A 22,667-nucleotide genomic window follows, 5' to 3' on the forward strand; every position below is an offset into this window, starting at 1 on the left:
GCCCTCCCCTCTGTGCTCTGTACAGCCCCTAATTCTGTGTCGATATGAATTGGTAAAAGGCGTGTCTTATTTCTTTCCATCATTGTGGAAAATCTGTGCTTTGGATGGGACCCTCTGATTGTGGGTGGGAAACTAGTCTTCCCTTCTCTTCCAGGTTGGGAGGGCGGTCCTCCCCTTCTGGGCTATTTATTTAAATGAGTGAATTTATTATTGATTTTGGGCCACACACCTGGTGTCTAGTAGAACTTTTAGTGCAATGTTAAAAGGAATATTGAGGGTGAATTTTGCTTTTGTTTTTGTTTTGTGCCACATCCAACAGTCAGAGGTAACTCCTGTTTCTACACACAGAAATGATTCCTGGCAGGCTCAGAGGATCATATAGGGTGCTGAGGATTGAACCTGGGTTGGTGGGTTGATCGTGTTCAAGTCAAACCTCTTTCCCTCCTGTGCCCCAGTCCAGAGGGTGAATATTTTTGCCTTCTTTTTTTTTTTTTTTTTTTTTTTTGGCTACACCCGGCTATGGTCAGGGGTTCCTCCTGGCTGTCTGCTCAGAAATAGCTCCTGGCAGGCACGGGGGACCATATGGGACACCGGGATTCGAACCAACCACCTTTGGTCCTAGATTGGCTGCTTGCAAGGCAAACGCCGCTGTGCTATCTCTCCGGGCCCTTTTGCCTTCTTTCTGATCTGAAAAGCATTGTCTTTTGCATTTCAATATACTTTCTATGTTTTCCCTTTATCTTCTTTATTTGTTTTTGATTTTTGGGCACATGCTGTGGTGCTTAGGGGTTATTCCTGGCTCTGCACTCTGGAATCACTCCTGGCAGAGCTAGAGCTTAGAGGACCATATGGGATGCCAGGGATCAAACATGGGTTGGCTGTATGTTTTGGTACTCTTTATCTGGTGGAAGAGATTCAGCTTTTCTGGTTTAATTTCTCGTTTTTCTTTTTTGGGGTTTTGGGCTACATCTAGTAGTGCTTAGAGCATATTCCTCACTCTTTGCTTAGGGCTCAGCCCTGGTGGTGTTGGGCGCATCATATGTGGTGCAGGAGATGGGAACGGGGTCAGCTGCACTAAAGGCAAGTGCTGTAATTCCTGCCTTGAAGGTTTTTTTGTTTGGGGCTTTTTCTTGGGGGAGCCACACCCTGTGAAGTTCAGGGTTTATTCCTGACTCTATGCTCAGAAATTACTTCTGGAAGGTTCAGGACCATATGGGATGCCGGGGATCCAACCTAGGTTGATTGTGTGCAAGGCAGAGGCCTCCCTGCTGTGCTATGGCTCCAACCCTGTAGAGTTTTGATTTTCTTTTTTACCTTTTTCTCTTTTTTTTATTGTTTTTTTTGGGTCACACCCAGCAGCACACAGGGATTACTCCTGGCTCTATGCTCAGAAATTGATCCTGGCAGGCCTGGGGGATCATATGGGATGCTGGGATTCGAACCACCATCCTTCTGCATGCAAGGCAAACACCCTACCTCCATGCTATCTTTCCAGCCCCAGAGTTTTGATTTTCAACAGTAGATGTTCTCTGTGTTGGAGGTGGTCCCTTTCCTCTGTGGAGTCTATCCTGATATTTTCTTTTTCTATTCTGTTAGTTCAGTTATTTATGTTGATGGATATTTATTTTAATTTATTTATTTTATTTAGTTATTTATTTATTTTTTTTGGTTTTTGGGCCACACCCGGTGACGCTCAGGGGTTACTCCTGGCTATGCGCTCAGAAGTCGCTCCTGGCTTGGGGGACCATATGGGACACCGGGGGATCGAACCGCGGTCCGTCCAAGGCTAGCGCAGGCAAGGCAGGCACCTTACCTCTAGCGCCACCGCCTGGCCCCTTAATTTATTTTTTTATTTTATTTTTTGGGGGGGGGTCACATCCAGCAGCACTCATGGGTTGCTCCTGGCTCCACGCTCAGAAATCACTCCTGGCAGGCTCTGGGGACCATATGGGATGCCGGGACTCGAACCACCATCCTTTTGCATGCAAGGCAAACACCTTACCTCCATGCTATCTCTCTGGCCCTGATATATTTTTTTCAGATTTTAAGTTCATGTTAGATTTGTTGAATACATTTCAGTGGTTTTAACTTTGACGCATGATGTTCTATTATTTTATTTTATTTATTTCTTTGTTTTTGCAGTGCTTAGAGCTTAGTCCTGACTCTGCACTCAGGAATCACTCCTAGGGATCAAACCCAGGTTGGCTACATGCAAGGCAAGAGCCCTACCCACTGTGCTATCACTCTGGCTCCTTTATTTTTTCATATATTGCAAGATTTGGTTTTACAGTATTTTGTTGAGGGTTTTTTTTTTTTTTTGTTTTTTGTTTTTGTTTTTGGGTCACACCTGGCAGTGCTCAGGGGTCAGTCCTGGTCTATGCTCAGAAATCGCTCCTGGCGACCACATGAGATGCCAGGATTCGAACCACCATCCTTCTGCATGCAAGGCAAGCACCTTACCTCCATGCTATCTCTCCGGCCCTTGTTGAGGATTTTTATAGTTGTGTGTGAGAGATATTGATTTGCAGTCTTTTTTTTTATTTGTCTTTTTGGCCATCCCTGGCTGTACTCAGGGCTTACTCCTGGCTCTGAATAAGGTAACATCTATCATCTATCTGTCTATCTGTTTATCTACCTACCTACCTACCTACCTACCTACCTACCTACCTACCTATCTATCTATCTATCTATCTATCTATCTATCTATCTATCTATCTATCTATCTATCTATCTATCTATCTATCTATCTATCCATCCATCCATCCATCCATCCATCCATCCATCCATCCATCCATCCATCCATCTATCTACCCACCCACCCACCCACCCACCCACCTACCTACCTACCTACTTACTTATTGCTCAGGAGTACCTACCTACTACCTACCTACCTACCTACCTACCTATCTACCTACCTACCTATCTACCTACCTACCTACCTACTTCCCTTCCTCCTACCTACCTACTTACCTACACCACCTACCTACCTACCTACCTACCTACCTACCTACCTACCTACCTACCTACCTACCTACTTGCTCAGGAGTTTCTCCTGGCTCTTCTGCACTCAGTAATCACTCCTGGCAGTGCTTAGGGGACCATATATATTGTGGGGATTTAACCTGGTTGGCCACATGCAAGGCAAGCAAGCGCCTTAGTCATTGTGCTATTGTTTCAGACCCCTAGGTCCTTTTTAAAAGCTTATTTTCCTAAAATAGTCTATATAAGGCTTGGCATTTATTTATTTATTTATTTATTTATTTATTTATGTTTTTTGGACCACACTTGGCAGCGCTTAGGTTACTCCTGGCTCTGTACTCCGGAATCACTCCTGGCAGACTCAGGGGACCCTAAGGGATGCCAGGAATCGAACCCGAGTTGGCTGCATTCAAGGCAAATGCCCTCCCCACTGTGCTATAGCTCCAGCCTCATGGCATTTTATTTTTAAAATTTTTTTTTTTTTTTTTTTGTGGTTTTTGGGTCACACCCGGCAGTGCTCAGGGGTTATTCCTGGCTCCAGGCTCAGAAGTTGCTCCTGGCAGGCACGGGAGGACCATATATGGGACGCCGGGATTCGAACCGATGACCTCCTGCATGAGAGGCAAACGCCTTACCTCCATGCTATCTCTCCGGCCCTATTTTTAAAATTTAATTTTTTTTTTTTTTTTTTTTTTTTGGGTCACACCCGGCAGTGCTCAGGGTTTTCTCCTGGCTTCACACTCAGAAATCGCTCCTGGCAGGCTCCGGAGACCATATGGGATGCTGGGATTCGAACCGATGACCTGTATGCAAGGCCTTACCTCCCTGCTATCTCTCCAGCCCCAAAATTTAATTATTTTTTAAAGTATTTTAAAATTTGGTCTTCTGGGCCAGAGAGATAGCATGGAGGTGTAGGGCGTTTGTCTTGCATGCTAAATGACGGTGGTTCTAATTCCAGCATCCCATATAGTCCCCAAGCCTACTGGGGGGGGCGATTTCTGAACATAGAGCCAGGGGTCCCCAGAGCGCTGCTGGGTGTGACCCAAAAACCAAAACAAAAAGAAAAAGAAAAAAAATTTGGTCTTCATTTAATTATCTATTAAAATAAATATGGGGCAGGCTGGAGCGATATTATAGCAGGAAGGGCATTTGCTTTGCATGTGCTCCATCTTGGTTCGATCCCCAGCATCCCATATCCCTGAGCACACCCGGTGAGTGACCCTAAAACTAAACATTATATTAAAATAAAATAGGGGCCGGAGAGATAGCATAGAGGTAAGGCGTTTGCCTTTCATGCAGGAGGTCATCGGTTCGAATCCCGGTGTCCCACATGGTCCCTCGTGCCTGCTAGGAGCAATTTCTGAGCCTGGAGCCAGGAATAACCCCTGAGCACTGCCGGGTGTGACCCAAAAACCACACACACACAAAAATAAATAAATAAAAATATTTGGCAATAGATAGTATAGGGGTTAAGGTTCTTCTTACCTTGCACATGGCTGACCTAGTTCTCTCCCTGGCACCACACATAGTCCCCCACGCACTGGAATAACCCCCGAGCACAGGGCCAGGGGCGACTCTTGAACACCAGTAGGTGGGCCCAACTCTTCCCCCCTTCCTCCTAAATAAAAAGACTCTTAATTAACTTGTTTTTCTGAGGCTTGTTTGGTTTGAAGTGTCTCAAGGAAACTCACCATCATTTCAATTGTCAAATCTGTTGTCATATTTTCTTTATTTTCTTTATTGGTTTTGGGCCACAACCGGCGACGCTCGGCGCTCGGGTTACTCCTGGCTCTGAACTCAGAAATCATCGCTGGCAGGCTGGGGGCCCATATGGGATGCTGGGAATCAAACCAGGTTCCTACTTGGTCAGTAGCATGTAAGACAAACGCCCTACTGTTGTGCTATTTCTCCAGCCCATATATATATATATATATATATATATATATATATATTTTTTTTTTTTTTTTGGTAACACCCGGCAGCGCTCAGGGGTTCCTCCTGGCTCTATGCTCAGAAATCGCTCCTGGCAGGCTCGGGGGAGCATATGGGATGCTGGGATTCGAACCACCTTTCTTCTGCATACAAAGCAAACGCCCTACCTCCATGCTATCTCTCTGGCCCAATTTTTGGCCATTTTTTTTTTGGCCATTTCGGTGATGGTCAGGAGTCATCTCTAAGCACAGAGCCAGGAGACCCCATGTTAAGTTTTTTTTGTTCAGGATCCCAGTCGGAGATGCTGTTTCAGGCTGTTTCAGCAGGGCTAGATGTACCCTTGTCTTTCTACCACATTTTCCATTGTATAAAAATTGTGAGGGGGGCTCAGACATACTTTGGAAATCTTGTGGGGTCCAAAGTACATTTTTGGGGCCAGAGAGATAGCACAGCGCTAAGGCATTTGCCTTGCATGCAGCCGACCCGGGTTGGACCCGGCTCTATTCATGGCATCCCATGTAGTCCCCCGAGCTTGCCAGGAGCGATTTCTGAGCACAGAGACAGGAGCATTGCTAGGTGTGGCCCAATCAGTCAATAAATAAACTGTTCAAAGAGCATTCTTTCTCCATCCTGGCAGATACTTTGTACAATAAGGAAAAGTGGGCCCTGGAGTTTCACAAGCTTTTTTAAAGCTGCCCAATGAAATAATTCTTAGCCTTTGAAAAGAAGACAGGTCATGAGACTAATCTGGTAGGTTCTTACCTCACCCTCTTTTGGTCAGTGTCTTCAGACTCCAAGTGCGAATATACACTAATTGGCTCGATGTCTGTGCTAGAGTTCAAATCATGCCTGGGGGAGGTAGGTCTTGGTGGGACGTCACTGGTTGTACCAACTGTATTTTCTGGTTTTCGCTTTGGCTTGAGAACTGGCCCTAGTTGTTTTTTCTTCTTCTTCTTCTCCTCCTCCTCCTCCTCCTCCTCCTCCTCCTCCTCCTCCTCCTCCTCCTCCTCCTCCTCCTCCTCTTCCTCTCCCCCCCCTCCCCCCATAGCGCTCAGGCGTTTACTCTACCTAACAGTGCTCAGGTGTTACTTCTGGCTCTACGCTCAGAAATTGCACCTGGCAGGCGCCGGGGACCATATGGGATCCCGGGATTTGAACCACTGTCCTTCTGCATGGAAGACAAACGTCTTACCTCCATGCTATCTCTCTGGCCCCTGGCCCTAGTTTCAATGGGGTAAACTGCTCTCCCCTGTGTTGGCTCTGGCTCCATGGAATTCACCTGAGTAATATCCTCCGAGAGATTAGTTTAGAAGGTAAAGGAGGAGAAGGGTATATTCACTGGAGAGAGGCTTTTGTCTTGAGGTTCGACCTGGTCTCTTCTTGAGGGGTGGGTCTAAGTCTAGAAGCTGAAGGGGAAAAGTTATTTAGCAAATCAAGAATAATTTTGCAGGCTAGAGTGATAGCACGGCAGTAGAGCATTTGCCTTGCATGCTGCCTACGTAGGACAGACCCGGGTTAAATCTCTAGCATCCCATATGGTCCCCTGAGCCTGCCAGGAGCGATTTCTGAGCACAGAGCCAGGAGTAACCCCTGAGTGCCGCTGAGTGTGGCACAAAAACGAACAAAAAGATTTAAAAAAGGTCTGGAGAGATAGCACAGCAGTAGGGCGTTTGCCTTGCACGCAGCCGATCCAGGACGAATGGTGGTTCGAATCCAGACATCCCATATGTCTCCCATGCCTGACAGGAATGATTTCTGAGTGCAGAGCCAGGATTAACCTTTGAGCGTCACCGGGTGTGGCCCAAAAAACAAAACAAAAAACTTTTTTTGCTTTTTTTTTCTCAAGATGAATTGAAGGTAAACATTCCAGCAGAGTATCAACTCATCCATGCCTCAACTAACATTTCTTGTATAATAAACCTTATTCTGTTGACAAATAACCAGGAGATGAACAGATATTTAAAGGATGGTGAAATTAAGGCTGAGACATGAATGTATTATTCCCCATAAGCACAAGGTCACTATCTGAAATGCCAGAACATCATCTCTCACCTGTTTGTTCTATCTTTGATTGCTCTTCGGTTCATTCTTCAGCTATCTGGGGAAGACCTGATGTCTCCAGACACTGTTCAGTGTGGGGTAGGGATGGGACAAGGGCCATGACAGAACAGAGGTTTGTCATGGAGCTGGAATCAATCAGACCGTCTCAGGCGTGACTCTGCAGATGGGCTTGGTTCCGGGATGGGAGGCTCCTGGTGACTCGGTGTCATTGTGTATTTGGGACCTTGGCCTGTCTTGGGGGTCAAGGGAAGGAAACTACCCACCCCCCATGACTGATGAACTGAGCATTGAAGGGGCAGGGAAGGTAGAGGAAATCTGCCTACCTATCCCCAAACAGAAGCTCAGGCCTGCTGAGCACCACAGATCTGAGCTGTTCCTTAGAACATGTGTTCCCCTTACCCTCCTCAGTCTCTAAACTGGAGCTGTAGTTGCAGGGGAGAAGAGAGGAGAGTCATTTTCTGTTTATTTTTTGGCTACACCCGTTGACGCTTAGGGGTTAACTCCTGGCTATGCGCTCAGAAATTGCTCCTGGTTTGGGGGACCATATCGGATGCCGGGGGATTGAACTGCGGTGTTTCCTAGGCTAGTACTGAGAGTCATTTTCTGGAAGAGCAGTCAGCTTGCAGTGTGGACAGTGAGTTGCGAGATTAGAAGTTCTTCTGTGGTCCAGGTAGGAGTTTTTAGTAGTGTGGTAGTGTGGACAGCCACAGAGAAGGGGGGCACAAGGACTGTTTTGTGGGGTTGGGAGAGAATTCTGACAGACCGGATTCCTGTTAGTGGGTCAGGGAGGGAATTCTGACAGATTTGATCCCTGTTAGTGGTTTGGGAGAAATTCTGACAGGCTTGATCACTGTCATTTTGTGCCAGGATGGAGGTGTGGGTCAGGCTGGCCTTTGGATTCTTGTGTATTTTGGTTTTGTGCTACCACTGTCTGGAGTGGTGAGCGGGCAGAAGGAGGCTCTGGCCAAAGGGCAAGGGCACGCTGAGGTAACCAAGGAGCTCAGAGAAGCCAGGGTGATGCTTGCAGCAGGAGCTGAGTCCTGGAGCCAGCAGGGGTGGTGTGGGTGGAGGCCAGAAGGATGGGGCCATTGTGCCCCACTGACCTTCATGTCCTGGCACAGGCAGGGGCTCTCAAAATGGGACTTACTGGTCTTCCTCGAAGATTCTTACTGCCCTGGCTGCCAGGTAGAGGAAACTCTGGACTCCTTTTTTGGTGTTTTTATGTGTTTTGGGGCTACAATCCATATGTTCAGAGATTATTTCCGGCTCTGCTCTTAGCAGTCAGTCCTGGTGGGCTCAGAGTACCATATGGGATGTCAGGTATCAAACCTGAGTCAGGCTTGTGCAAGACAAGCACCCTCCCCTTTGCCCTGGACTCCTTTTTTTTTTTTCTTTTTGGTTTTTGGGTCACAGCTGGTGGCACTCAGGAGTTACTCCTGGCTCTGCACTCAGAAATTGCTCGGGGGACCATATGGAATGCCAGGATTCCAACCACTATCCATCCTATGTTGGCCACATGCAAGGCAAATGCCCTACCGCTGTACTATCTCTCTGGCCCCGCCCCCCTTTTTTCGTTTTGGTTTTTGGGCCACACCCAGCGGTGCTCAGGGGTTACTCCTGGCTGTCTGCTCAGAAATAGCTCCTGGCAGGCACGGGGGACCATATGGAACACCGGGATTCGAACCAACCACCTTTGGTCCTGGATAGGCTGCTTGCAAGGCAAACGCCGCTGTGCTATCTGGCCCCCCCCCCCCCCTTTTTCTTTTGGTTTTGACCATATGGGATACTGCAAATCCCGGTCTGTCCTGGGTTAGCCTTGTGCAAGACAAATACTCTACCGCTGTGCTATCACTCTGGCCCACTTACTCTTTTGGGGGATAGTTTGCATTGCACCTGGTGGTGCCAGGGCTAAACTACTGGCTCTACTCGGGGTTCACTCCAGGCAGAGGAGAAGACTCAGGAGAGGCCATACATGGTGCCGGGGATGGAACCTAAGGGAGCTGCGTGCAAAGCAAGAGCCCTTCCTTGCTTTGTCTTCTCTCTCTCTCTCTCTGTCTCCTCTCTCTCTCTCTCCACCCCCACGCCCCCACATCCAGTGATGCTCAGGGCTATGCACTAAGAAATCACTCCTGGCTTGGAGAACCATAGGGGATGCCGGGGGACCGAACTGCGGTCCGTCCTAGGCTAGCATGTGCAATGCAGACATCTTGTGCCCTGTGCCACTACTTCGGTCCTGCTTTGTCCTGTCTCTTGCCCTCTCCCCCATACCCACACGATTCGGTGCCCATCTCCTTCCAAGGTGCTCGGTTCTTGCCTTCTATCTAACCAGGTTGTGCTGTGGACAGACGTCTGAGAACCTAAGCTGAGCTCTGCCAATCTAGATAGGCTGTGGGTCGTTGGAAATGGGCTGGAGCAGCCTTGCGTGTCTGTCAATAAGCCAAGCCCTCTCTGACCCGCTCTGCTTGTTTTATTCTCTGGAAGACCTGTACATGACCTTGGGGTCTCAGCCTCTTTGTAAACTCCAGCCAGATCAGTCAGGACTCAGGGTTGAGGGAGGGACTTGAAGGACCCTGGACTGCCTCCCCCACCCCTCGATCCTGGCACCAGTTAATTCCGGGGAAGGACCTGAGGACATACAGGGGCCTGGTGACCAGAGTAACTGGGGTAGAAACTCGCTTCTGGCTCCAGATAGAGTGTGGGCGAATGGGAGCACCCCCATTGGAGTTTGGCCCAAATCCATATTCTCTGCTCCTCGCCTAGCTCTGGGGACTTGCAAATCACAGGGCAGAGCTGGGCAGAGCTGGGCAGGGCTGGGCAGGGCTGGGCAAAGCTGGGCTGAGGTCCTCGGAGGCCCCCACGCAGCCTCTTTCCTTGATTGGTCCTGCAGGGACTGCGACAATCTCCACCGACAGGGACATGGGTCGCAGTGTGGCCCTGTCTGTCCACCAGGAGGCACTATGGTCTTACTTTTCTTTCTCTTTCCCTGCAGCCGAGCTCCCCGCCTGGAAGTGAGAATGTGCAGCCCCGAGAACCGCTGGTAAGTCTTCCCTGGTCCAGCCTGACTCCGCAGCAGCATCAGTGTCTTTTGCATCAGGGTTAGAGGGGCAGGTGGGGACCTGACCCCCAGCTTCTCGTCTAGCTCTCCTTCCACTAGCGCTGGCCCCTCCTACATCCAGAACCCCCACTGCACGTGCTGATGGATAGTCCCTTGCCTGCTTCTTCTTGTTTCTGGAAGAACCTCAGAGCATCCCCTCCTGCAGCTTTGGGGTACAGGGCACAGATGGGGCCTGTTCCCTTGAACCTGGACCCCGAGTAGGTTCATGCACAGTGTCCCCAGCGTCTCTGAGGCCCGTTTTCAGCAAGAGCTTATGCTGGGCCCTGCCTGTGAATGTCTTCCCTCCTCGGTGTGGTCTGTGTCTGAAGGTGGGGAGCAGAGGGAGTCACTGGGTCAACATGGGCTGAAGACCAGGGGCTGTAGTTTTCCTGCCCTTTACCCAGTGGCCCCAGGTTCCTTCCCTCTGCTTTCAGCAGGCAAGGGAGAGGCTGTGTGAGTTGGGACCAAGTTGGAGTGAACCAACCTGCATCTCCTCCCCACCCCCTGACCTTCCTAGGGCACCAGGCAAGGGGACATCAGCTGAGCTGGTGTCCATGGTGGAGTCCAGGCCCCACCACCTTCTTTCTGCTCCCCACATTGGCTTCTTCTGCTTACCCCTTAGGCTTTTCCCAGCTTTTCTTTCTGGTCCAGGCTGGGTGATGGGCTGTGAGAGCTGCTTCCTTCTGCAAGTCTCCACGAGTGTCCCCTAGGTCCTGTCTCTGAATTTGGAGGTGACTTTGGGAGCCCAGGGAATTTGTGTCCCCAGGAGCCCAACCTCCTCCTCCATGTTCGGTTGCCTCTTGGGGTGCAGCCTAGACCCCCTCCCCAAGGGGCTGAGCTGGCCTGGCTGCCATTCAGGGGCTGGTTCTGCCCAGCAATAGATGGGCAGCCACGGCCTTGTCTCCAGTGTCTCTGGGGCACCTCTGGGTATCTCTGAGCATCTCTGGACCCTGCTCCTTGCTGCCCTGGGCAGTTCTGCCTCTGGCTGGGGAGGATTTTTATTTCCTGCTTTTCTGGGAGGCCCTGAGCAGTCCTCAAACCCTTGCAGTCCCGAGTTCAGACTCATTCTCTGCAGGCTAACTCTACAATTACCTTATATTTAATTAATATTTTTCCCCCCTCTTTACGTACTTGCTGCATAATTGCTCAGAGGAAAGAAAACACATAGCAGCAATTTATATATATATAAAAAAAAAGACCAAACACAATAATTAAAAAAAAAAAACCCCGAAATAAACTCCCATCTCATTTGGGCTGATCCTACGAGTTGGGTAATTAGGGCCTATTAAAAGGTAGACCCTTTATCCTTCCCCTCTTTTTTTTTTTATTAATTTTTTTATATTAAACTCCCACAGTCTCGCAGTCATGCCCTTATTGCTTCTGGCCGAGTCTTTGCAGCAGCCTGATTAAATGAGGGCACAGCCGCATGCCAGGGGCTCATGCGATGCCCCCTCTGTCTCTTGGGATTGGCAGTGCCAAGGTGCCAGTTGCCGGAGCCTGGCAGGGGTCTAATAGGGGCTCGCAAGGTGGTGGCTTGGGAGTTCGGGACAGGCTCTTCTCAACTGGCCACTGGGGGAGTCTCCCTTCCCTGCCCTCTGTATAGTCTGTGCTCCCCGTTTCCCCCCCCCCCCCCTTTCACAGGGATGGACATTCAAGCACAAATTCTTACTTCCTGTCTTGTCAATGGGGGAGAAAAGGCACTTGGGTACCCCAGATACTGAGCATACAGCACAAGTCCAGAAATGGTCTTAGCAAACAGCACAGAATTGTGTGTGTGTGTGTGTGTGTGTGTGTGTGTGTGTGTGTATGTGTGAGTGTGTGTGCGCATGTGTGCGCAGAACTGCCTGGTCAGCAGGGTTCGAACCCCATTATCCTGAGATGGGGTGAGGGAAGAGGGAGAGATGGAACAAGAGGGTGCGTGTGTATGTATGTGTGCGTGTATGTGTGTATATATGTGTATTTATGTATGTGTGTTTACTAGCACTCACTGACAACATAGGTGGAACTGGACTTGCCCTGTGGGCCTCAGACAGTTTTTTTTTTTTTCTTTTGGCTACACTTGCCAGCACTCAAGGGTTACTTCTGGCTCTGTGCTCAGAAATCTCTCCTGGCAGGCTCGGGGATCATATGGATGTGGAGAATCAAACCCGTGTTTATCCTGGGTCAGCCGCATGCAGGGCAAACACCCTATTGCTGTGTTATTGCTTCGGCACTTCAGACAGTTTTGAGGTTTAAGTTCAGGCAGGAAGTGAGGCTAGAAAGGGACCCAATAGGGCAAGGACCAGCAGCGCAGCCCTGGCACGTATGAGCTGCCTCTTGATTCTCCCCCGAGTGTGATGCTGTGGATTTTTCTCTGGGGCGCCCAGAATTGTCCCAGCACCCCCTGATTGTGCGCATGTGGTCTTGAGTCTCACTGCCTCCTGCCTCAGGGCTGCGGCCGCAGCTCTGGCTGGTGGGTATCAAGCCCCCCAGCTCCTGGATGCAGTTCTCTGATGCCGACCTTCCATCCCATTCTGTCCATGGCTGCTTCCTATTCCTTTTACCCAGGGTGCGGATTTTTGGCAGTCAGAGGAACTGTGGGCAGCTGGCTACTCCCAGGCCTGTGCAACCTTCTGTAACACTCTGGGGCCCTATAGTACAGGTGGGTGGCGTTTGCTTAGAGCCACCAGGCTCCTGCCTTGCTAGAGGGTTAAGTAACCCTCTAGTCATGATTTCTGGTTACTGGGTCCAGTAACCAGGCGAGGCATTGGCTGTCCCACCGGCCCCGGCACTTAGCCCACCACTCACCCACCTCTTAGGGGCTTGGCAGAGTGAGAATTTCATCTCTGGCTCTTGGGCGCCTAAGCTGTGCCTCGTGGACAAAGTGTGGAGCTCTTTCCCTGTGCCAGGCCCCCGATGACTAAACCCAGAGAAATACCCCCACTAGCCCCACTCTCCCAGGCAGCTAGCTGTTCAGGTTCTGGGCCATCCGGGTTCTTAGGGCGAAGGCGTCTCCATACTCGAGGGTCCCGACTGCGCTCAGTGGCTTACTCTCCTGAACCCCACGATCTTGAACCCCTTCTCCGGGTTTCCTGTCGACCCTGCTGCTCCTATCCTGAGTACCTGCAGCTGTTTTGTATGCCAGGTGCCTGGTTGTCCCTTTTTCTGGCTCCCACCTGTTCCTGTCCCATTCCTATTTTATTTATGTTGGTGGCTGGTCTTGGATGGTGCCTGACTCACAGGTTTTTTTTTTTTTTTGTTGTTTGTTTTTGGGTCACACCCGGCAGTGCTCAGAGGTTCCTCCTGGCTCTATGCTCAGAAATCACTCCTGGCAGGCTCGGGGACCATATGGGATGCCAGGATTCGAACCACCATCCTTCTTCATCTAAGGCAAACGTGTGCTATCTCCCTGGCCGGGTACTACCTCGGCAGTCATCAGACATAGTGTACTTGCCGGGGTTCACTGTGGCTATTTCCAATTGCTCACTGCCACCCTCCATCCACCAAGTGTTTCCTGCCTGGCAAGGTGCAGATGCTCTGTGCATGGGCTAGAGGCAGGCAGTTCACAGACGCAGAATCTCAGTGCAGTGGTGTTCAGAGACCACTCCTGACTCTGTGCTCAGGGCTTACTCTATTTGTTCTGATGGGCTCGGGGGAGTCCTCTTGGATGCTGGGGATTGAACCCAGCTCTCCTGTGTACAAGGCAGGCACCCTCCCTGATGTACTATCATTCTGACTCTGAGTACTCTGAGGGAAATAAAAGTGCTTTTTTTAATTTTAATTTTTATTTTTAAATGGGATCATACTTGGTTATGCTTAGGGCTTACTCCTGGCTCTGTTCAGGGCTTACTCTTGGTAGGGCTCAGCGGACAATATAGGTTGCTGAGATTTGAACCCTGGTCAGCCACATGCAAGGCAAGAGCCTCACCCGCTGTCTTATCTCTTTGACCCCAGAAATAAAACCCTCCCTCCCTTCCTTCTTCCTTCCTTGTGTACTCAGGGGTTACTTTTGGAAATAAAATGATTTCAAGAATGTGTCGAAATGTGCTTTAAATTAAAGCACATGGGTAACAAAACCAACCATGTGGAGAGTTTTCTGTTTTGTTTTTCTGATGACACATGAATGTGGTCAGGGTCACCAAGAAGCCTTGAGCCGCCACGGACGGCCCCACAGAAGTGGAAGCAGGTGGCAGAGGCAGGTCCGAGGCAGCTGGGGTCCTTCCTGCCTCGCTCCAGCTCATCCACCGGCCACCGGGCCTGGGGAGCAGACAGCCCACTATCTGTAATTCCCGCATTTGTGATTCTGGTTTTGGGACCACACCCTGGTGGTGCTGGGGGTTCCTCTCGGCATGGTGCTCAGGGTCACTGTGGTCATCATGGTGCTTAAGTTACTCTTACCATGGTACTCAAGGTTATTCTCACAACAGTGCTCAGGGTTACTTTTGGCCTAATGCTCAGCGGGTTGCCCCTGGCTGTCCCTACAAATAGATGCTGCTGGGAAACATGGGGCAGGGTCCGTCCTTGACCCAGAGCCCGAGGCTGGGTCCCCCTGCCCTGTGGAGCCTTGCCCGCCCTCACCCCAAAGTCCCCTTGCTGGGCGGGCTCCTGCAGGTGACAAGGACGAGCTAGGGGACAGCTCCGCCGTGTGTCTGGGTGGCCCTTCCGATCCCGGGATCCCTGGCGGGGCTGAAATTCCTGCCCTTCCTGCGCATCCTTTCTTGCAGACCGAGTGGGGCCCTGAGTTCTTTTCCTTGTTCAGGTAGAGGAAGAGGTGGTGTTTTTTTTCCGCTTTAAGGTTTCCTTTTACAAATAATTATTAGATGAAGCGAAACTCCTCGGAGTAATAATTAGGCCGGTGGAATTTGAAGTAGTTCCTCAGCTTTGTTTACTCTTGGGGCTCGGGGTCCTCGAAGCCCGGCTTCGCATTCGCCTGAGTTCCTGTCAGTGGTGGCCCCCGGTGGCGAGTCACCAGCTGTGTGTGTCCCCCTTTGGGAGATGTGGAGATGGAGGGTTTGAGTACGTCGGCCTCCCACCTCGTAGCCTCCCTCGTCCCTTGTTGCAGAGGGGACCCTAACAATCTGCACCCCTGCGAAGTAGAGTCTGTGGGTATTCTGGGTGGTTTTTCGGGTGTGGCCCCCAGGATGGGCAAATGGAGGCAGCCTTGTGAGAGTCAGAGAAGCCTCGACGTTAGGCTGGGCACAGGACGGTGGTGTGTCCTACTCTCTGCTGTGTCGAGGGACAGTGGATGTGACAAGTGTGGCTGCTGGGGCCAGGTCTCAGTCCCCTGTCTTTCTTTTTTTTGTTTTTTGTTTTTTTGTTTTGGTTTTTGGTTTTTGGGCCATACCCAGCGGTGCTCAGGGGTTACTCTTGGCTGTCTGCTCTGAAATAGCTCCTGGCAGGCACGGGGGACCATATGGGACACCGGGATTCGAACCAACCACCTTTGGTCCTGGATCGGCTGCTTGCAAGGCAAACATTGCTGTGCTATCTCTCTGGGCCCCCCTGTCTTTCATGGTTTGCTGTTTGAGCCCCCATTCCTGCAGAGCTGGGCCGTTGCTCCTGCCATGTTCCTGACCCCTGGGAGATGAGGGCGAATGTCCCCTTGTGCTGGGGGTCTATCTCCTCTGTCCCTGTGTGTATCGCAGCTGTCTGGCTCTGCTTGCCCCATTCTGAGTCACCTGAGCGTGGCCTGAGTATGGCCCGAGTGTGTCCTCTGTATGTCCTGAATATATCCTACATGTGTGCTGAGCATGGCCTGAGTGTCTCATGTGTGTTCTATGTGTGTCTTGAGCATGTCCTAAGTGTGTCTCGAACATATTTTAAGCATGTCCTAAGTGAGTCCTGTGTGTCTTGAATGTGCCCTGAGCATAAATCATGTGTCCCGTGCATGTCCTAATGCGATCTTGGTATGTCCTGAATATATTCTACATGTGTCCTAAGCATCCTAAGCATGTCCTGAGCATGTCCCATGTGTGCCCTCTGTGCCTTGAGCATGTCTTGAGTGTCCTGAGTGTGTCCTAAGCATGTCCTATATGTCCTGAGCGTTTCCTGAGTGTATCCTGAGTGTTTCCATGGTTGGTCCAGCCAGAGGGGGTCAGTCATCTGGAAGGGGCACCTCCTGCTCCCCGTGGGTCCCCTGAGCTCATGATCTGCTTGTGGTTCTGTTTTCCCATCAGAAGTGGATTTCCTGACACCAGGGAGGACAAAACCCCTGTTACCCAGCTCTTCCCTTCCTCCCCGCACTGTTCCCTGGGCCTTGTGTGTCCTTTGGAGTCATTTCACCTCCTTGCGGACCGAAGGTGCAGTGTAGAGGCTCTTCCTGGATCAAGTTTGCAGTTTGGGGGATGGTCTCTAGGGCCCACATGTGCCTGGCAAAGCACTGCCACTGGTTCACATTCCTGGCCCCTAAATATAGTTTTTGTTTTTGGGCCACATCCAGTGGTACTCAGGAATCACTCCTGGCAGGCTTGGGGGAATTTTGTGGGATGCCGGGAATCAATCCCCGGTCCGCCTTGTACAAAGCAAATGCTATCCTATCACTTGAGCCCAGTGTGGGGGCCACATCTGTCAGGACTCAGAGCCTGCTCCTGGCTCAGAACTGGGGGGCTGTTTCTGGTGTAATTCAGAGAACCACATGGTATGTATGGGGATCGCACTGCAAGTGTGCCACACTCATCAACCACCCTTGTCTCCTGCCCTCTGCCAGCCCCAGATGTAGCCAGTCTATTCCACTGTGTGCACTCACAAAATTCTGAAAATTTTTTTTTGTTGGCAGATGCCTGAGTGTGCGTGGCATGTTCTTCATCATTAGGAGTAGGTAGAACAGGTTTCAGAAGGCCAGGCAGATGCTTTGGGAAGGGGAACAACTGAAGTGACTGTCTCAGGGGGAGGCGAGGTTGGGGGGGGAGAAGAAGAGGAAGAAGCGTCAGGCAGCAGCCCAGGGTCTTTGGGCCCCCTCACTGAGGCACTCGGGTCTCTGGGTGCCTGAGAGAAGTGAGAAGGGTGTGTTCAGGGTGGGGTGTTGTCGGACCCACGTCTGGGAGCCTGTCTGCAGGCCCCCGCAGTCAAAGGGAAAGTCCTGGCTCCACATCAAAAGCTTCTCGAATGACTGTACGTTTATAGGGCTGGAGTCCGTGCTGAGTGGGAGTGGGGCAGGTATGCGGGGCGGCCCCATTTTTAATGATTCCCTGCTTTAACTGACTTTTCGATTAGCTGACCAATTACAGCCCTGATTAATGGTCCATGAGGGCGTCCTGCACCCGTTGGCTGGCCTCAGGGGCGGCTTCTTTCTGTCATCTCGCTTTGTCCCAAACCGACCCAGGAGTTAGGACTGCCCGTGCCCGTAGCTGGAAAGGAGGTTCCGGAGTCACAGTCCGCTCTGCCTGCCCAGCTTGGCTTGTTGCAGGCCCAAACGCTTGATGGTGCTCCCCAAGTTCTCCAGCTGCCTGCAGGGACCTCTGTCTGCCTTATTGTTTGGTGCCAAAGCACCTTTTAATTGATCACAGGTGGTGTGGCCGCCTCCTGCGTGCACCAATAATGACAGGGTCGGGGATGGAGGCCAGAAGGGACCTTTGCATCTTGGCATGCCGTGTCGCCGGCCGCCCCTAGGGGGCAGCAGCCGCTCGCACTTCCTCCCCCGCTGGTGTGCGGAGCCTTGCAGACCTGCTGCTTCCCCTGCTCTTCCGTGGGGTCCCCCAGATTCACACTACTTCCCCCCATAGACAGACGCCTCCATGCCAAGCTCTCCCTGCTGCCCTCCGCTGCCCAGGCAATCCCTTCCTTAGCACCCCTAGGGTGCCTCGCTCAGTTGGGGTGACAGCTGAGTACCTCCTGCTTAGAAGTGACTGGTTAACATTTTTACCCTTTATTTTGTCACCTAGATGGCACCTCCATCTCCCACCCTCACTATCTACCCCAAGTTTGAGGAGTGGCCCTGCGGCTGCTGCTCTGTCCTGAGTGGGGGATAGTGGACTCTGACCCGTGACTTTCTTCCTGCTGGGATCCCCCACAAACCATCCCCAGTGCCCCTCCTTGCCGTGCCTGCCTGAAGCTTCTTTTCTGCCACTTTCCGGGAAGCTCCGGATCTGCTGTTTGTTTGATCTTAGACCTTGGCACCTGCTGCTAACATCTGGAGTGCCCACTGCCCCCTCCCACCCAAGCCCCCTGGAAGCAGGTTTTTTTGTTTGTTTGTTTGTTTTTGGGTTACACTCGGCGATGCTCAGGGGTTACTCCTGGCTCTTCTCTCAGAAATTGCTCCTGGCAGGCTCAGGCTGTGGACCATATAGGATGCCGGGATTCGAACCACCGTCCTTCTGCATGCAAGGCAAACACGCTACCTCCATTCTATCTCTCCGGCCACCCGGAAACAGTCTTTCTCCCTCTCCACCGCCACAAAACTGCTGTGTAGGTGAAGCCAGGAAAGAAGGCTGTGGTGCTGGGGAACAGTGGGCAGAAGTGCCCACACCCAGGTGCTATTGCTTGCCACCCCCTTCACCCCGTGAGTCTGATTTAAGATCAGCTGATCTGTCTCTGCCTGCCTGAGGAGGAACTCGTGGCCTGGCACTGGAGGTGTGGGTGAGCCTGGCATGCACATAGGCTTTCTGCGGTGGTGGTGGTAGTGATGGCACTGAAGCCTGCCACAGTGGGCATTCCCAATCCCCCCCCCTAATTGCGCACTCCCCCCCACAGAGACAAAAGTGGAACCTCACTTCTTGGTGTGCTCTGAGCAGAGAAGAAATAACTCAAAATACCGGCAGATCATTTAACAGCCAGTCACCTGATCACTTCAGTTTATCAAATGCTTAGCATTAGCATCACTGTAATTTCCATTGTGTGTGTGTGTGTGTGTGTGTGTGTGTGTGTGTGGTGAGTGTGTAAGAATTGAGACCATGGGGCCGGGCGGTGGCGCTAAAGGTAAGGTGCCTGCCTTGCCTGCGCTAGCCTTGGACGGACCTCGGTTCAATCCACCGGTGTCCCATATGGTCCCCCATATGGTCCCCCAAGCCAGGAGCAACTTCTGAGCACATAGCCAGGAGTAATCCCTGAGCATTACCGGGTGTGGCCCAAAAACCAAAAAAAAAAAAAAAGAATTGAGACCATGAACTAGACACAAGACACTTGATTTTTCCCCTTTGTAAATCCTTGAAAGAACTCGATTCTGCCTCACACCCCATTGCAGGGTCTCCTCCCTCCCTCCTGTCTCTCTGCTGTCTTTTTGAGGTCCCGACGGGGCTCCCCCACAAGTGTGGGGCGTCCCCGCCTGGCTGGGGCTGGCTGAGCTCGTACTGGCAGTCATGTTTGTTTTCAGTTCCCTGGATTCGGTTTAATGTACAATTGATTTTTTTTAATGTATTTAATCATTTTTTTCTTACCTCATAAGGATTAACCTGCGCAAACCTCCTTTTATCCTAAGTGTGGCTTTGGGAGGAAGGGAGAAGAAAATTGACTTTCTCGAGCTTATTTTATTCTTCCACTTTTTATTTTCTGAACGGCTTCTCTTGCCGAAGCAGCTCTCTAAAACACAATGTCTTTTAGTGGTCATTACTTACTCATTACTAACTGGTCTCTCCCGCTTCCCTTTGTCTGTAAACTAAGTACAGGGGGCCGGGAGGTAATTGGTAGCTCGATCACAGACTGGCCAATTATAGATCAACAGCGAAGGCAGCCCCGCGCGGGTTTGCGGTTGGCACCGGCTGCCCACCTCGCAAGTGCCAGCTAGTGTTTGTTCCACGCTGGTTGCTGCCCTGCCCTGCCCTGCCCTGCCCTGCCACGCCCCGCCCAAAGGCCCGTGCCTGTTCCTGGGACCCTCCCTGGAAATCCTGACCTGCAGTGGGGGGCCCTGTCTCCCCATCTCCAGATTCCACCTGGGTCCTCTCATGCATGTGTTTTTGATGTCTTGTCCTTGTTCACTCTCTTGGACATGCTCAGAAAATAATGTGGGGGATTGGAGCGATATCACAGCAATAAGGTGTTTGCCTTGCACACGGCCAACACAGGACGGGCCCCTCTTCCAATCCTGGCATCCCATATGGTTCCCTGAGTCTGCTAGGAGCAAACAAACAAAAAGTAAGAAAATCATGTGGGGTTTAGGGGAAGAGTGGCAGAGAGGGGGTGAGCCTGTGGGCGTTGGGCACGGTCGGGGCGCCTGCAGATAAAGGAGCCTCCAAATCAGCGACTCCATCCAGGATTCGGTCTACAGAGGCTCAGGAAAGGCACAACTTTCTAGCAAAGCCTTGTGTGTGGGGTCTTGAGCTCATATATGCCAGCTGCCCACCCTACCCTGCCCCTGCCCACCCTCTCTGGCTGGGCCGGGGAAGTGGCTGCTTCCTGCCAACTACTGAGACCTCGGCCAGTTATTATCCTTTTTTTTTTTGTTTTTTTGTTTTTTGGGCCACACCCTGTGGCGCTCAGGGATTACTCCTGGCTCTGCACTCAGAAATCACTCCTGGCAGGCTCAGGGGAACCATATAGGATGCTGGGAATCGAATCCGGGTCCATTTCAGGTTGGCTTTGTGCAAGGCAAATGCCCTATCGCTGTTCTTTTGTTGCTCTGGCTCCATCAGTCAGTTTTTTGAGTGCGGACATGGGGAAGGTGTTCACCCACCTACTCAGTCTTCCAACCCCAGCACCATTTTTTTTTCCCTTGGCCACACCTGGTAGTGCTCAGAGATTACTCCTGGTGCTCGAGGAACCATCTGAGTTGCCCGGGATTGAACCCCGGGTCAGTTTGTGCAAGGCAGGTGCCTTAACCGCTGTCCCATCGTTGCATTCTCTCCTATCCCTAGCTACGCACATTCTTGTTGTTTGTGTTCTGAGTGCTTGGCTTCAGTGTACCTCGCCAGATTCCCCCCAGCCCTATGTTCCTCCTGCTCAGTGCCTGGCATGGCTGGGCCCCCTGTGCACGTGCAAACAGGCACTTAGGAGCACACATGTTGAGCACAGACACACTCCAAAGCCTAGGTGCAGCAATGGTGAACCTATGGCACGCATGCCAGCGGTGGCACGCAAAGGCCTTGCAGCTAGCATGCGGGAAGGTCCTCAGTTAAGATATGCAGTGCGGCGGGAGACGAGTGTGATACTAAAATCTTGTTATTAAGGTTTAATTGATGTGCCAGCACTTTGAGGAAATTTTGTGCGATTTTGTGCGGCTTTGTGCAGCAGTTTGGGCACTCGGGCTCAAAAAGGTTAGCCATCACTGGCCTAGGGGATTCCTCATGGGTGCATGCATGTACATAGGTACGCACAAACACTTAGGGAGCTGGCAGTGAAGCCCCAGGGCTGAGGGCACACTCACTGGGAACTTGGGCCGCTGCATGCATGGGGTCATGTTGAGGGAGTCCTGATAGGAAAGCAGCATAAAGGGGTCGTTTTATGGAAGGCACCCCTGGAGGAGGTATGGTGCCCTTTAAAGACCTTTCTCGCTTTTCCATTATGGTTTCAGTCTTTTTTTTTTTTTTTTTTTTTTTTGGGCCATACCCGGTGATGCTCAGGGGTTACTCCTGGCTCTGTGCTCAGAAATCTCTCCTAGTTTAGGGGACCATATGGGACGACGGGGATCGAATTCAGGTCCTTCCTGGGTCAGCTGTGTGCAAGGCAAATGCCCTACTGCTGTGCTATTGCTCCTGCCCCATGGTTTCAGTCTTAATGCTCAGTTACTCGCAGTAACACGGAACCCTCGTGGCTGGGCTCACCGCCCTCCCTTCTCGTTCTCACGTCGGGAAGCGGCTTTGCAGTTTTGTTTGCAAACAAGCCCCTTTCAGCTCCAGAGTTAGAAACCAAATGACTCACCCTCTGTTTGTGATATTGCAACTATCATTCCCTAAATGTCTTGAAAGCTTGAAACTGTAAGTGCTGAAGGGAGGCAGGCTCTCCTTTTTCTGTTTTGTTTGTTTGTTTGTTTGTTTGCTTTCGGGTTCTACCCATCAGGGCTCCCTGCTCCAGGGTCATTCCTGACAGGCCCGGGGGCGGGGGGGGGGCACAATTATGGGATTCTGGGTTTTGAGCCCAGGCTGGCTTCATGCAAGGCAAATGCTCTTCTGCCGTGCTGTGGCTCTGGCTCATTTGTAATTATGCTACCTCTTGGACCATCTCAGATATTTTCTTTTCTTTTCTTTTCTTTTTTTAAATATGGGACGCTTCACGAATTTGCGTGTCATCCATGCTCAGAGGCCATGCTAATCTTCTCTGTATCGTTCCAATTTTAGTATATGTGATGCCAAAGTGAGCACTCTTTTCTTTTTATAGTTTTTGGTTTTGGGGCCACACATGGTGATGCTCTGGGCTCACTCCTTAGTTCTGCTCCCAGGAGCTCTGTCTGGTGATGCTCAGGGGCATCTGGAATGCCAGGGATTGAGCCCGTTGCATGCAAAGCAAACACCCTTCCCGCTGTGCCATCGCTCTGGGCCCTCTCGAATCTTCTCATTCTGGGCTCTCTCCTCCCCTCTCCTCATTCTTCTCTCTTCCTTGCTCTCCCTTCTTCCTCTTCCTTCCTCTGTGTCTCTCCCCATTCAATGCCTCTGAGATCACCTCCATGGAGGTGCCTTTGCAGTAGCTCTAGTTCCACCTGGTCAGCAGTGGGCAATCCCCCCCCCCCCCCGTGTCCGTGCTTTCAAAATGGACTTGT

The 22,667-nt window shown here is 51.2% G+C and overlaps 2 protein-coding genes and 1 non-coding gene across 10 annotated transcripts in view; 1 reads left to right on the top strand and 2 right to left on the bottom strand.

Annotated features, from left to right (window-relative positions):
• The window catches only part of CLSTN1 (calsyntenin 1), an 833,174-nt gene that overhangs the window by 590,443 nt on the left and 220,064 nt on the right, over positions 1 to 22,667 (bottom strand). The window lies entirely within an intron of this gene.
• The window catches only part of PEX14 (peroxisomal biogenesis factor 14), a 122,917-nt gene that overhangs the window by 6,799 nt on the left and 93,451 nt on the right, over positions 1 to 22,667 (top strand). Inside the window, exon 2 of the mRNA XM_049775364.1 lies at positions 9,962 to 10,009. Within this exon, the coding sequence (XP_049631321.1) occupies positions 9,962 to 10,009 (48 nt within the window). The remainder of the gene's footprint in view (positions 1 to 9,961; positions 10,010 to 22,667) is intronic.
• On the bottom strand, positions 22,166 to 22,272 carry LOC126013129 (U6 spliceosomal RNA). The gene has a single exon (XR_007497460.1). It is a non-coding gene; the product is annotated as a U6 spliceosomal RNA (small nuclear RNA).

Source organism: Suncus etruscus, chromosome 6, assembly GCF_024139225.1.
Source record: "Suncus etruscus isolate mSunEtr1 chromosome 6, mSunEtr1.pri.cur, whole genome shotgun sequence".
Classification (NCBI taxonomy): domain Eukaryota; kingdom Metazoa; phylum Chordata; class Mammalia; order Eulipotyphla; family Soricidae; genus Suncus; species Suncus etruscus.